The sequence below is a fragment of the Capra hircus genome, chromosome 9 (assembly GCF_001704415.2).
Source record: "Capra hircus breed San Clemente chromosome 9, ASM170441v1, whole genome shotgun sequence".
Classification (NCBI taxonomy): Eukaryota; Metazoa; Chordata; class Mammalia; order Artiodactyla; family Bovidae; genus Capra; species Capra hircus.
The window spans coordinates 19,701,189-19,717,009 of NC_030816.1; the positions used below are offsets into that span (position 1 = coordinate 19,701,189).

General features: G+C 36.4%; 1 protein-coding gene across 1 annotated transcript in view; it reads left to right on the plus strand.

Moving 5' to 3' along the window:
• Nucleotides 1-11,985, plus strand: part of CEP85L (centrosomal protein 85 like) — a 147,050-nt gene extending 135,065 nt beyond the window's left edge. Inside the window, exon 13 of the mRNA XM_018053019.1 lies at nt 7,645-11,985. Within this exon, the coding sequence (XP_017908508.1) occupies nt 7,645-7,808 (164 nt within the window). The 3' untranslated portion in view covers nt 7,809-11,985. The remainder of the gene's footprint in view (nt 1-7,644) is intronic.

Sequence of the window (15,821 nt, forward strand, 5' to 3'; positions counted from 1 at the left end):
TTGAGCATCTTCTCACGTGTTTGTTAGCCATCTGTATGTCTTCTTTGGAGAAATGTCTGTTTAGGTCTTTTTCCCACTTTTTGATTGGGTTGTTTGTTTTTCTGGTATTGAGTTGTGTGTGCTACTTGTGTATTTTGGAAATTAACCCTTTGTCAGTTGTTTCATTTGCTATTATTATCTCCCATTCTGAGGGTTGTCTTTTCACCTTGCTTATAGTTTCCTCTGCTATGCAAAAGCTTTTAAGTTTAATCGGGTCCCACTTGTTTACTGTTGTTTTTATTTCCATTACTTTAGGAGGTTGGTCATAGAGGATCTTGCTTGATTTATGTCATTGAGTGTTCTGCCTATGTTTTCCTCTAAGAGTTTTATAGTTTCTGGTTTTACATTTATGTCTTTAATCCATTTTGAGTCTATCTTTGTGTATGGTGTTAGGAAGTGTTCTAATTTCATTCTTTGACGTGTAGGTGTCCAGTTTTCCCAGCACCACTTATTGAAGAGGCTGTCTTTGCTCCATTGTATATTCTTGTCTCCTTCGTCAAAAATAAGGTACCCATAGGTGCATGGGTTTATTTCTGGGCTTTCTTTTTCCATTGGTCTGTATTTCTGTTTTTGTGCCAGTACCATACTGTCTTGATGACTGTAGCTTTGTAGTATAATCTGAAGTCAGGAAGCTTGCTTCCTCCAGTTCCATTCTTGAGACAGCTTTGACTGTTTGGGTCTTTTATGTTTCTATATGAATTGTGAAATTTTTTGTTCTTGTTCTGTGAAAAATGCCATTGGTAATTTGATAGGGATCGCATTCAATCTGTAGATTGCATTTGGTAGTATAATCATTTTTATAATATTGAAAATATAAAATAATTTTATAATATAATACCCAGGAACATGGAATATCTCTCTGTTTATGTCATCTTTGATTTCTTTCATTAATGTCGTATAATTTTCTGTGTACAGTTCTTTTGTCCCCTTAGGTAAGTTTATTCCTAAATATTTAATTCTCTTTCTTACAATGGTGAATGGGATTGATTCCTTAATTTCTCTTTCTCATTTTTCATTGTTAGTATATAGAAATACAAGCAATTTCTGTGTATTGATTTTGTATTCTGCAACTTTGCTAAATTACTGATTAGCTCGAGTAATTTTCTGATACTACCTTTAGGGTTTACTATGTACAGTATCATGTCATCTGCAAACAGTGAGAGCTTTACTTCTTCTTTTCTGATCTGGATTCCTTGTATTTCTTTTTCTTCTCTGATTGCTCTAGCTAGGACTTTCAGAACTATGTTAAACAACAGTGGAGAAAGTGGGCACCCTTGTCTTGTTCCTGATCTTAGGGGGAATGCTTTCAGTTTTTCACCATTGAGATTAATGTTTGCTGTAGGCTTATCCTATATGGCTTTACTATGTTGAGGTAGTTTCCTTCTATGCCCATATTTTGAAGAGTTTTACTCATAAATGGGTGCTGAGCTTTGTCAAAGGCTTTTTCTGTATCTATTGAGATGATCATATGGTTTTTATCTTTCACATTGATTTCACATTGTGTATCACATTGATTGATTTGTATATATTGAAGAATCCTTGCATTCCTGGAATAAACCCAACTTGATCATGGTGTATGAGCTTTTTGATGTGTTGCTGAATTCTGTTTGCTAAAATTTTGTTGAGGATTTTTACATCTATGTTCATCAGTGATATTGGCCTGTAGTTTTCTTTTTTGTGTTGTCTTGGTCTGGTTTTGGTATCAGGGTGATGGTGGCCTCGTAGAAAGAGTTTGGAAGTGTTCCTTCATCTGCAATTTTATGAAAGAGTTTTAGAAGGATAGTCATTACCTCTTCTCTAAATATTTGATAGAATTCTCCTGTGAAGCTGTCTGACCCTGGGCTTTTGTTTTTTGGGAGATTTTCGTTCACAGCTTCAATTTCAGTGGTTGTAATTGGGTTGTTCATAATTTCTGTTTCTTCCTAGTTCAGTCTTCTCTTTTTTTCTTGATGAGTCTAGCTAAAGGCTTATCAATTTTGTTTATCTTCTTGAAGAACCAGCTTTTAGTTTTATTAATCTTTACTATTGTTTCTTTCATTTCTTTTTCATTTATTTCTGCTTGAATCTTTATGACTTAATTTTGGGGTTTTTGGGGGGGTTTTTTCCAGTTGTTTTAGGTACAAAGTTAGGTTGTCTATTTGTGTTCCTTGCTTCTTGGGTTAGGATTGTATTGCTATAAACGTCCCTCTTAGGGCTGCTTTTGCTGCATCCCATAGGTTTTGAGTTGTTGTGTTTTCATTGTCATTTGTTTCTAGAAATTTTTTGATTTCCCATCTGAGTTCTTCAGTAGCCTGTTGGTTTAGAAATGCATTGTTTAATCTCCATGTGTTTGTGTTTCTTACAGTGTTTTTTTCTTATAATTGATATCTAGTCTCATAGCATTGTGGTCAGAGAAGATGCTTGATACAATTTCAGTTTTCTTTAATTTACTAAGGTTTGATTTGTGACCCAAGATGTGGTCTATCCTGGTGAATGTTTCATGTGCACTTGAGAAGAAGGTGTATTCTTCTGCATTTGGATGGAATGTCCTGAAGATGTCAGTGAGATCCATCTCATCTAGTGTATCATTTTATTTTTTTTCTCTTTTATTTTATTTTATTTTTTTTAATCTTTAATTCTTACATGTGTTCCCAAACATGAACCCCCCTCCCACCTCCCTCCCCATAACATCTCTGTGGGTCATCCCCATGCACCAGCCCCAAGCATGCTGTATCCTGCGTCAGACGTAGACTGGCGATTCAATTCTTACATGATAGTATACATGATAGAATGCCATTCTCCCAAATCATCCCACCCTCTCCCTCTCCCTCTGAGTCCAAAAGTCCGTTATACACAGCTGTGTCTTTTTTCCTGTCTTGCATACAGGGTCGTCATTGCCATCTTCTAAATTCCATATATATGTGTTAGTATACTGTATTGGTATTTTTCTTTCTGGCTTACTTCACTCTGTATAATCGGCTCCAGTTTCATCCATCTCATCAGAACTGATTCAAATGAATTCTTTTTAACAGCTGAGTAATACTCCATTGTGTATATGTACCACAGCTTTCTTATCCATTCATCTGCTGATGGACATCTAGGTTGTTTCCATGTCCTGGCTATTATAAACAGTGCTGCGATGAACATTGGGGTACATGTGTCTCTTTCAATTCTGGTTTCCTCAGTGTGTATGCCCAGCAGTGGGATTGCTGGGTCATAAGGTAGTTCTATTTGCAATTTTTTAAGGAATCTCCACACTGTTCTCCATAGTGGCTGTACTAGTTTGCATTCCCACCAACAGTGTAGGAGGGTTCCCTTTTCTCCACACCTTCTCCAGCATTTATTGCTTGCAGATTTTTGGATCGCAGCCATTCTGACTGGTGTGAAGTGGTACCTCATTGTGGTTTTGATTTGCATTTCTCTGATAATGAGAAAAGCTATATATGACAAACCCACAGCAAACATTATCCTCAATGGTGAAAAATTGAAAGCATTTCCCCTAAAGTCAGGAATAAGACAAGGGTGTCCACTTTCACCGCTACTATTCAACATAGTTCTGGAAGTTTTGGCCACAGCAATCAGAGCAGAAAAAGAAATAAAAGGAATCCAAATTGGAAAAGAAGAAGTAAAACTCTCACTGTTTGCAGATGACATGATCCTCTACATGGAAAACCCTAAAGACTCCACCAGAAAATTACTAGAGCTCATCAATGAATATAGTAAAGTTGCAGGATATAAAATCAACACACAGAAATCCCTTGCATTCCTATACACTAATAATGAGAAAGTAGAAAAAGAAATTAAGGAAACAATTCCATTCACCATTGCAACGAAAAGAATAAAATACTTAGGAATATATCTACCCAAAGAAACTAAAGACCTATATATAGAAAACTATAAAACACTGATGAAAGAAATCAAAGAGGACACTAATAGATGGAGAAATATACCATGTTCATGGGTCGGAAGAATCAATATAGTGAAAACGAGTATACTACCCAAAGCAATTTACAAATTCAGTGCAATCCCTATCAAGCTACCAGCCATATTTTTCACAGAACTAGAACAAATAATTTCAAGATTTGTATGGAAATACAAAAAAACCTCGAATTGCCAAAGCAATCTTGAGAAATAAGAATGGAACTGGAGGAATCAACCTGCCTGACTTCAGGCTCTACTACAAAGCCACAGTCATCAAAACAGTATGGTACTGGCACAAAGACAGACATATAGATCAATGGAACAAAATAGAAAGCCCAGAGATAAATCCACACACATATGGACACCTTATCTTTGACAAAGGAGGCAAGAGTATACAGTGGAGTAAAGACAATCTCTTTAACAAGTGGTGCTGGGAAAACTGGTCAACCACTTGTAAAAGAATGAAACTAGATCACTTTCTAACACCACACACAAAAATAAACTCAAAATGGATTAGTGTATCATTTTAGACTTGGGCTTCCTTATTAATTTTCTGTTTTGATGATCTGTCCATTGGTGTGAGTGGGGTGTTAAAGTCTCCTAGTATTACTGTGTTACTGTCAGTTTCTCCTTTTATGTCTGTTAGTGTTTGTCTTATGTATTAAGGTGCTTGTATGTTGGGTGCACAGATATTTACAATTGTTATGTCTTCCTCTTGGATTGGTCCCTTGATCACTATGTAGTATCCTTCCTTATCTCTTGTAATATTCTTTATTTTAAGGTCTATTTTGTCTGATACGAGGATTGCTACCCCAGCTTTCTTTTGCTTCCCATTTGCATGGAATATATTTTTCCATCCTCTCACTTTCAGTCTATATGTCTTTGGGTCTAAAGTAGGTTTGTTGTAGACAGCATATATATGGGTCTTGTTTTTGTATCTATTCAACCAGTCTGTGTCTTTTGGTTGGAGCATTTAATCCATTTACATTTGAAGTAATTATTGATATATATGTTCCTATTGCCATTTTTCTTAATTGTTTGGGGTTGATTTTATAGATCTTTTTTCTTCTCTTGTATTTCTTGACTATATAAGTCCTTTTAACATTTGTTGTATAGCTGGTTTGATGGTACTGAATTCTCTTAACTTTTGCTTGCCTGAAAAGCTTTCTATTTGTCCATCAATTTTGAATGAGATCCTTGCTGGGTACTATAATCTTGGCTGTAAATCTTTCCCTTTTAGTACTTTAAATATGTCCTGCCATTCCCTTCTGGCTGCAGAGTTTCTGCTGAAAGATTAGCTGTTAAGCATATGGGGTTTCCCTTGTATTTTACTTGTTGCTTCTCCCTTGCTGCCTTTAATATTCTTTCTTTGTTTTTAGTCTTTGTTAGTTTGATTAGTATGTGTCTTGGTGTGTGTTTCTCCTTGGGTTTATCCTGTGTGGGTCTCTTTGTGCCTCTTGAACTTGATTTGACTATTTCCTTTTCCATGTTGGGGAAATTTTCCAGTATAATCTCTTCAAAAATTTTCTCATACCCTTTCTTATTCTCTTCTTCTTCTCCATCCCTATAATTTGAATATTGGTGCTTTTGATATTGTCCCAGAAGTCTCTGAGACTGTCCTCAGTTCTTTCCATTCTTTTTATTTTATTCTGCTCTTTAGACGTTATTTCCACCCTTTTATCTTCCAGCTCACTGATTTCGTTCTTCTGCTTCAGATATTCTGCTATTGATTCCTTCTAGAGAATTTTTAATTTCAATACTTGTTTGTCTCTGTATGTTTATTCTTTAATTCTTCTAGGTCTTTGTTGATTGATTCTTGTTACATTTTCTCCATTTTGTTTTCACGGTTTTTTATAATCTCTACTATCACTCTGAGTTCTTTTTCAGGTACTTTGCCTATCTCCTCTTCATTTCTTCAGACTTCTGAGTTTCTAGTTTGCTTCTTCATTTGTGTAGTATTTCTCTGCCTTTTCATTTTTTTTTTTAACTTACTGTGTCTGAGGTCTCCTTTTTCCAGGCTTCAAGGTTGAATTCTTTCTTTCTTTGGTTTCTGCCCTCCTAAGGTTGGTCCAGTGGTTAGTGTAAGCTTCGTATAGGGTGAGATTTGTGTGTGTTTTTGTTTATTTGTTTTTCCTCTGATGGGCAAGGCTGACTGAGGTGGTGATCCTGTCTACTGATGATTGGGTTTGTAGTTTTGTTTGTTGTTTAGATGAGGTGTCCTGCACAGGATGCTACTGGTGGTTGGGTGATGCTGGGTCTTGTATTCAAGTGGTTTCCTTCGTGTGAGTTCTCACTATTTGATACTCCCAGAGTTAGTCCTCTGGCAGTCTAGGGTCTTGGAGTCAGTGCTCCCATTCCAAAGGCTCAGGGCCTAATCTCCTTAGAAGCATCTTTCTCCTCTTTGGGCTTGGTCACCTTTCCACTCGTAGATCCCAGCTTGCCTGACAAGGTTGGGCCAGGAGACAGAAGTCCTCGCCAAGTGGGCCGACTCGGGAGAGTGCTTAGGACGGCGGGTCGCCACCACGAGCTCCCTTGCTGTGGCTCCGGCCGGAATCCGCTGTTCCCCAGCGTTGCCACCGCTGCCTTCCCTCTCTCCCTGCACCCACACCTCCTAGGAGCTCGCCCGCTCCCTCGCTCACGCTCTCCTTCAAAAGAACCCTCAGGTCCTGGAGAGCCCCCGATCCATCTTTTATGTTGCTGCCAGAGCCATCGTTTAACCCGTAGTTCGGATTTCCTCAGACGCCCCTTCAAGCAGACACCAAGGTGGTTCCCACCTGCCTCTCTAGTCTTGCTTCTTGACACTCCTCTGTCTCATAGCTTAGGCTCACCCGTTTTAGAGCTGGTGACTGGTTTTCTTGATGTTTCTCAGTTTATATCAGACTGTTCTGCTTTCTGTTTCTGTATACCTGTGTTCATTCTGCTTCCTTGGCCTCTTCAGAGAGCCTGTCCCTTCTCCAGTTAGGCCATCTTGTTCTCTTCCTAATGTTACTGTAGCCTTTGTGTCGTGGGAGGTTACCTAGGACACCTGACTGAATTTGCTTGTTTATGAAAAGTATGTAAATCATTAAGAATAAGCCACCAGGTGCATTACTTTGCTGACCTCAGCACTCAGTACAGTGTCTAGATCATGGATCATGAAAAATAAAACAGTTAAATTAGCATTTGTTAAAATAATATGTTATCTGATTCTGAACTCAGCCATTACCCTCAGTGATTTAGCCATTGGGCAGTTAGCTCTCAGCCTGATTCAATCGTTTGGAATTCAGATGTTTGGAATCCCAGCATACACACACACACACACACACACACACACACTCACTCACACTCACACACTCAATTCTTAATACTTTGCAGTCTGTAAAAATATAAGATAGTGCCCCTTACCACCCAAAAGATTTTCAGATTTTTGTCTCTAGTTGGGTTTGAAGAGAGCTATTAGCATGTTCCTTTTTACTCTGGGAATATTGTCATCCATTAAACCTATTGAATTTGTGTGTATCACTGTATGAATTTATGCATTTTCACTAGCAAAATTTTAAAAGGACCAAGTAGATAAGATCCATTTACTGTAATGCAAAATTTAAACCTGAGCTTGACCTGTATTGAGTGTATAGCATTATATTTCCAATGATAATTAGGCTAAAAATCCTAAAATGCCTTTGTTACCAAAAAATGTGAAATTTTCTCCATGTTCTGTATCCACAGCAATGAACTGTTCAGCTGAAGAAACTGAGAATGACCACAGCCCAGAAGCACTCACCAAAAAACTGTCAGACGTATGCCAGTTACGGAGGGACATAGATGAATTACGGACCACAATATCGGACCGCTATGCTCAGGACATGGGAGACAACTGTGTCACCCAGTGACCAGTGTTGGGCCCACAGCAGTCCCGGCCCACTGCAGAGTGCTGCTGTGCTACACTCTTCATGTTTCTCTTCAGGAACCATGATAGAAAGTTGCAAGTGACGTGTGTCTTGCTGCATAGGTTTTTTTCTGTGGATTTGTTCTGTTGCAGAAGAATTGGGATGTGAGAGAGTTTCTAAGGGGCTTATCTAATCAGGCAAAAAAAAATTAAATTGCCATTTGAAAAATATGATAAAATGTATAAGGAAAAAAAACACCTGTATTCTCAAAACTACTGATTGTAGGACCAAGCTGTGAAGAGTGCCCTTCAGATAAAGGGATAGAATTTCTTTTAATCACATAATTGTGTGTGTGTGTGTGCATGTGTACTTATTTACAAAATTATAAGGATTTCTAAGATCAAAGCAAAGCTTCTGAGAAGGGCACACACTATATTCTTGTGCTCCTTTTTTTTTCTTCATGGGGAAGCTTGTGTTGTACTTGGGGTTTTCAAGCGTTGGCTCAGCAAGGGTTCCCACACCAGGCAAGTGTTGTAACAGTAGTACAGCAGCAAAACCTTTTGTGTTTTGAACAATCACTGTGCTGAGATGGTGAGGTTGTGGGGTTGGGTTGATTTTCGTACTGTAGATAGGTTGGCGATTTTTCCAGAGTGATTGTGAATCGTCTAAGAGGTGTGAAATACTGATGTGATGGTTAATCCCATTAGCATTATAATTTATGTATTACAAGGTGATTTAACATAATCTGAACTAATTTTAACATGTCCCTTATTATTTACAATTTTTATTTATAGATTATATATATATATATATATATATATCAGTGTAAACAAAGCCATATACAATTAATGCAAACCTAAGGCCTCAGATCATTATTGTAAAATGAACAAAATGACTCTGGAACAATAACTTATTTATCCAAATCTCAAATGTTTACATTTTTAACAGTTTTGTATCTGTTTTGAAGTTGAAACCACTTTAAGAAAAAATCAACCTGTATTCTTTATATCTGAATTATCACTAGCATAAAACAAAGTCTAAACCTAAGTGATACTGAAATTCCTTTTATTAGGTAAAGTACATTAAAAACAGGGTTCTTCATAGAATATAAACTTGCCCAGGTTAGTTGTTGTTCTGGGGTTTAGGATATCACTATGAAATAAAACTGATTTTTTTTTTAATAGACATGCAATCATTTAAACTTCCAAATGAGTATTTCCCTATTTTAGTTGTATCTTGGAAAGAGTATATATTTGATTACCTTCAGAGCATTTAGTACATTCTTTTGAATGTACTTAGTTGTGGCAATCATTGTCCTTTACACATTGGTTTTGATTTATCTCTTGATACAGCCCCAAGTCTCATTTAGGTCAAGACAAATAATAGGTAGAAGGAACAAGGGATGAAAATCAAGCTGGAGAATATTGTTTGGGGCAAGAGCAGATCACATGTCTGTTTTCTTGCCAGACTTATATTAATGGTATAAAGGCTGCTCCTAGAAAAATATGCTCCTGAATAATTTCAGCAGTGAAAACATATTTGGGATAGACCTTCAAAGAAACTACCCAGGAAGACATTCAGCTCAGAATTTGACTTATAGACAGTTCTGAACAGACTCAGTAGTTGCATTTCAGCAATCAGTTATAATACATTGTAAGGACATCAGCCTTCCCTTCTGTTCAGTGCCTGAGTCCTCCCTGCCATTTAATGTCTTAGGATCTGGACACTAAGAAATCAGTGCATTGTAGGGATTCTGCTTCCCATGGTCCTGAAGCTAAAAAGGAGGGACTTGGTCACTAGCAAAAATTTGGCTTTCTAAGATGTTCATCTGTTTTTGAGTGTTGGTGGTTTGAAGACAATCAAGGAGTAGTAAATTTATACCAAAAATCTGATACAAAGAATTCTGCCTTGTAAAAATTAATATCTATAAAAATGGTCAGTTACAGTAAAGTAGATAATTAGCATCTAAATAGATAATCCATAGGTATAGCACACATTTTTACATTCTCTTTGAATAGAATCCCCTCCCCCCACCCTCAACCTCCACAATTTTGAAAATAAAGGTACCCTAAAATGATAGTGATAATGGGCAAATACATAATCACTGATTTGGATCACTAGGTCCTTACTAAAATGTATATGTTTGGGAGTTTTATGGTTATTAGTGTTGTTTAAACAAACTTTTGGTCATTTGTTTTGACCACTGTAGATACTTTGTTTTCCACCTTTGTTGTGATAAAATAATTTATATTTTTAAAAGTAAGTTTTCTAAAACTCAAAAAATTTGACTTAATTCACATATCTTGGGGTAAAAAATTTTAACCTAACAGAAAATTAACTAACTACTGCTGATATATTTCAGTTTCGAAAATGTATCCCCTCCATGAAAAGGAGAATTACGATGAAATAGTTTAAGTATAACCTTGAATTACAGACAGTTAATCTCTTGGAGTCTGGGTTTTGTAAAGGGTCCTAGATAATAAGCAGACAGCCTTGGAGGGAATTTGGGGGAAAATAAAGCTATTAGTAGTCTAATTTGTCAGTATTTAATTTTGATTTTTCAGAAAATTCCCTTCTCCAAGACAACCTTTTATGTTAGAATAGTAAGAATAATGATATCTCTTTAAAAACAAAGATTTTACTGTTAGACTAGGTAAGGTGGACAAGTAAAAACTCTATAGTGTCGTGTCCTAGTTTGAAGTAGGATATTCTTAGGAGTTATTACAGTGATTATCTATCTGAGGTGAAAGTTAATCTAAGTTTTAAAGTAAATCTATTTGAAATTTGCTTAAGTATTGACTTAGGTAAGCCTTGCCTGAGTTTGTTTCTTTTTTTTCCCCAATAAGTGTGGCCCCTTTTTGTGTTTGAAATAGGAGTCAGTATTCAATGTTAACCATATTTTATATTAGTGACATTTGTTTTGGTCATGACAATTTATTAAGCTGAATTAGACTTCTTTCAGTAGCTTGTTTGAGACAATCTCAAGGGCTGAAAAGTGTTGGTAAAATGGATATTGTACATTTCCACAATAATGTACAATAATGAATGACTAATGAGATTAGAAAATTTGTCATAGTTCAAGACTTATTAATAGGGTTATCTTAGATGGCATTTTTAAAGGAACTACTTTATTAGGAGAATGTTCTTTCAATATCAGTAATAGTTCATTGAACAATATAGTAGCTGAGAACTTGGACTATATTTTTACATCACGTAGTTCAGCTCAGGCACATCTTTGGATTTTGGCATTCTCTTATGCAGCTTTGTATCATTGTAGATACGTAATTACAGAAATAAGCAATTCTCATAACCATGCTTACTCAGACAATGTCATTTGAAACTGCCAGTAGCTAAAGGTCTCAGAGCCAAAGTTAATTCATTTCGTTTCCATTTTTGACAGTTTTTTTTCCAGTGTTCACAAAACATAAAATTTCTAGCTTCACCCCAAAATGTCATGCTGGAAATTGCTGTATAATAATAACCTGCATTTAATCATGAAGAGGGAAAGGTTTTGGATATTTGGATTTTTATCTTATTTAAAAGAAGCATTGAGTATATTAAGAATGTAGTTTCAAATCAATGTCATTAATAACACTGTTGCAACTGCATACATGAAGAACCTTTTGTGCCTTTTTGCCTGCAGTAAGCATTCATTTCTATTTACATGAGCTGTAAGAATGTTGGTGATTATTGCACCTTGTTTTTCTGTAAATAGACTTGATTAAGGATTTTTGTTTAAAGCAAGGAGCAGTTTTCGTTACTAGGTAGATACCTTAATAAACATAAAGGGAGTTATCAAATAACATGTCTTTGGACTCCAACCTTTTCTCTGTTTAGTGAGCAGGAAACTCCTTCCGAATGTAGTCATTTGTGTGTGTGTGTGTGTATATATATATATTGTATAAATAGTTATTTAAGTACATAAACATAAAATTCAGCATCACATTGGTGTGATGACAAGAAGTAGTAAGGTGCTAGGTGGTTACATTAAAAGCACAGCAGAGTATACCATCAGTCACTATGACTGGTGGTTTTTATAAACTAGGTTCAGTTTTTGAACCACTCAGAATACCTCATGTGTAAATACGATAGTCATGACTTAATTGAAATACAGTTATTGTAAAAAGAATGTGAAGCCACTGGTTGGCTTATGCCTTCTGATTATTATCCTTGCCTCTTTTTTTGTAAAGGGGTTGTTTTTGGTTTTTGTTTTTTAATAGGGTTTACAGCTAGAATTTTGAATGCCAAAGTTCTATTTATTAAATTTTAAAAAGTTTTCAATGTTAATGGCTAAGTATTTTTCCACTGGACTATTGTTTGTTGATGTTGGAATTTGTATTAACAGAGAAATAAATTTTTTATAAAAGATTTATGTCTACCAAGTGCCTAATGTTGATATAAAAATGTATTTGAAATTTCACACTCTGAATTCTCAATGACAATAATATGCTGGCTTGACTCTTTCAAAGTTTTCTTTATGCAAGAAAAAAATCTTACTAGAACAGGGCTACTTCTGCCTCCCATGTCTGTCTGAGGGTTTCTTTTCAGTCATTGCAAAGCGTTTTGTCAGGACTTTTCCTTAAAGGGCACTGAGATTTTCTGATGGCATAAATACAAGGCATGGCTATGCATTTCAGCTCATAGAACTGTATCTTTACTTTGAATTTCTAAAATTCTTATTTCAATCAAGAGTCTTCTCTACTTTTCCAACAGACAAAATCAGATTTCAGTTTTTTATATTGCTGAAAGATTGGCAAGGTAAATCTTTTTTATTTCCTCCCTCCTAATCAGAGATTAAAACCTTTCTGAAACATATACAAATAAGACCTTGTTAAAAGATTGCTCTGCAGAGGCTCTCAGATTGATGGCGCCCTGGGTCCTTGTTCTAAGTCATATGTGCCTTAATGTTGCCTTCTGGTTAACATTTGGATTAGCAGTGTCGGTTTCTAGTCCAGTTAACTTGGCATTGCTGTCAAGAGTTTTTAATGAGGCATCTAATTCAGTTAATAGGAAAAAGAAGCATGCATTACAGACCCCATAGGTTGTAGCAAATGACTTGGAAATAAAAACAGAATAGATAAAGTCCTTGAGTATTTCCAAGGTTATTAGTGAAGAGCCTTCTGCTTTATAAGAAAACGTGATTATTTTGATCTGCTTTTAAAAAAAAAGTTTCAATGCAGTCAGCAAAGGCTTTTGATGGGGTTCATCCCAATGATTTTGCCAGTATTTTGAGCTTCCTTTTTAGGCCTGTTTCCCAACCAACCAGTCTTTCTGTGTAGAAATACAGAGGACTCAGTTTGAAAGAGGAGTAAATATGGTCTTAGTGTTGGTGCAAAATGATGGCATGTGGATCCAGTAGAGCAAATCATTTACAAATAAATAGCACTCTAACATCATGTCAGTTAAGATGGTCTTGATTTAGGGAGATTCCCATTTGAGGACTGAAATTGTGACAAAGATTTCTTTAATGTTCAAATAAAACTGCTCTCCCTGATAATTTCAGTGTGATCACAAAAAGAAAAAACAGCTTCCCATTTCAGCCACCTGTTTTTACTTAAACATAGTCTCACTTCACAATCTCCATAGATTCCTTTATAATAGAAGTTTTAATGAAACATGCACCTGTCCTACTCTGTGACCTGGAAATTCCAGTCTAGGTGTTTACTTGAGAGAAATACAAACATTCATCTAAAAAGAGACTGGTAAATGAATGTTCACAGTGGTTTTATCCATAATAATCAAAAGATGGGTGTAGCCCAGGATCTGTCAGTAAGAGTTCTCTACCTGGAGTTGAAAAACAGCATTCTTTCTTAACCTCAGGTTTTAATTGATTATCGAATATATGTTAATACTTTGCGGAAGACGGAGTAACATTTCATAGACAGCAGTGTGATGGTGTATCAGACTTCCTTTGTATACCAGAGGTACTTTTGTTTCTCTCCCCTCTGGGGTGAGCATTGTCCTTTGTCGTGCTCCCACCTGTGTTCCATGAGTGTCCACACTTGATGTGAAGCTCTTGGTTTCACCCTTCTTGCCACTAATCTTTTATGCCATTGTTTCTGAACAGCATAAAGAGCTCATCATACTTTGAACTCTTTGAGAGCAGGCATGTTGTCTTATTAGACTTTGCATTTAATAAGCCTGTAGGACATACTAATCTCCAGAGACGTGCAAATACCTGTTGTTAGCCCCAGGAAGGAAGAATGATTTCAAAGGGGAAAGAAGTGGTTTTTATAGCATAGGTCATCCTTGGAAGCTGTGGGGCTTTTAATGGGACATGTAAAGTGATAATAAACCCTACTTACATTTTCCTCTGTCCCTTGGGCCTCTTGCTAATCTCTCCTGTGTCTGTCCTCTCTCTGCCCTTCTGTGGGTTCAGGCCACAGGATTGGACATAGTTGTTTCCTAACCCCAGTGTTCCTGAAGGATAACAATCTCATTGGGCATTAAGCCAGCTGTGGAGGTTTTGTAAGGACAAATTCAAGGTCTTAAAAGAGGTGCAAAATGTCAACTTAAATAGTGAATGCAGTTCCATCTATGTATATATGCACAAGTCTGGAGAATAGTCATTGAAGCGTATAGTAACAGCTGGCATCCCTTCTCAGCACAGTAGTTTAAGTCTGTGACTTGGTACCTTTCATGACTTTAAAAATTTCTCAGTCATATTCCTCTGCATACTGGTTTTTGTCCTGCTTCCTCTTTTCCCTGTCACTGTGCCTCCAGTTACGTGTATCTTCTCTTTTACCCACTATGTGTCTTACGTTCTTTACTACTATTCTGTTCTCTTCATTCTTAATGTTCTCTTGTGATAGACTTTCTAATTGACTATTTCTCCTTTTGGCTATATTTAATTATCTGTGAAATCCAACCGTAGAGTTGCCAATATCAGGTTTTGTATTTTTCAGTTCTAAAACTTCCATTTGGTTCTTCCTTAGAATTTTTAGTTTTCTTTCAACATTAGCAATTTTTTCACTGATTTCTTAAGCAAATTAAGCATAAATATTTTAAAGCCCATTATCTGTGTCCTCAGTCAGTTTGTTTCTACTATCTGTTGTTCCTCTTCATTTTTAAAATAAACTCATTTGTTCTCATATAGCTGGGGTTTTTTTTTTTCAGAGCTGAATATTTTATATGAAAATATTTAAGGCTCTAGATAATGTTATCTTACTCCAGACAGGATTTAAATTTGCTTCTGGTAGGACTAGGAGCACTAATCAGCCTAATCAACTCAGGGCTTCAGTTGATTTAGAGCAAGGGTTTTGAGCCCTTGGGAGACTCCCCCCTGTATCTGGCTCACCTAGAAAAACCCCAACTCAAAGTAAAGGGCACTTAACAGCGCTTCCCTTCCTAAAACAGCTGTGGAGTCCAATTTTCTCTTTCGAGTCCAGTGATAAGGTGAGCAATAACCAACAGGCCAAATCTAGCCTACCACTTGGTATTTGGAAATAAAGTTTCATTGGAACACAGTCATGTCCATTTGTTTACCTATTGCCTAAGCTACTTCTAAGCTAAACTTGCAGAATTGAATAGTTGTAGGAGACTATGACTCTCAAAGCCAAAATTATTTATTATTTGTAGAATTTTGCTGACCCATATCCTGGATCCCTAAATATAAGGAAAGCTCTGTCCAGTTTCTCTTTGAGTTACTTCTTTCAGAAATGGCAAATATTCCTAAAGGAAAAATAGCCCCAAACCCCAGGGTAAACTTTTTTGTTTCTTCCTTGTACTGGATCTTAAACCTGTAATATTTTTTTAACTGCACCATTACCTCTCTGATGCCTTCAACTAGAATTTTCCCCAGCATTCTCTAATTGTTATTTGTAGGGAGGGTTGATCTGAATTTTAGTTTGCATTTATTGGAAGCAGAAATCTTTATAAGACAGTTTAACCACCAGTGTTTAAAAAAAAAAATTATTTGGCTACACCAGTCTTAGTTGCAGTACATAGGAGCTTCAGTCTTTTTAGTTGCAGCATGTGGGGTCTAGTTCCCTGACCAGGGATCGAACCCAGGCCCCC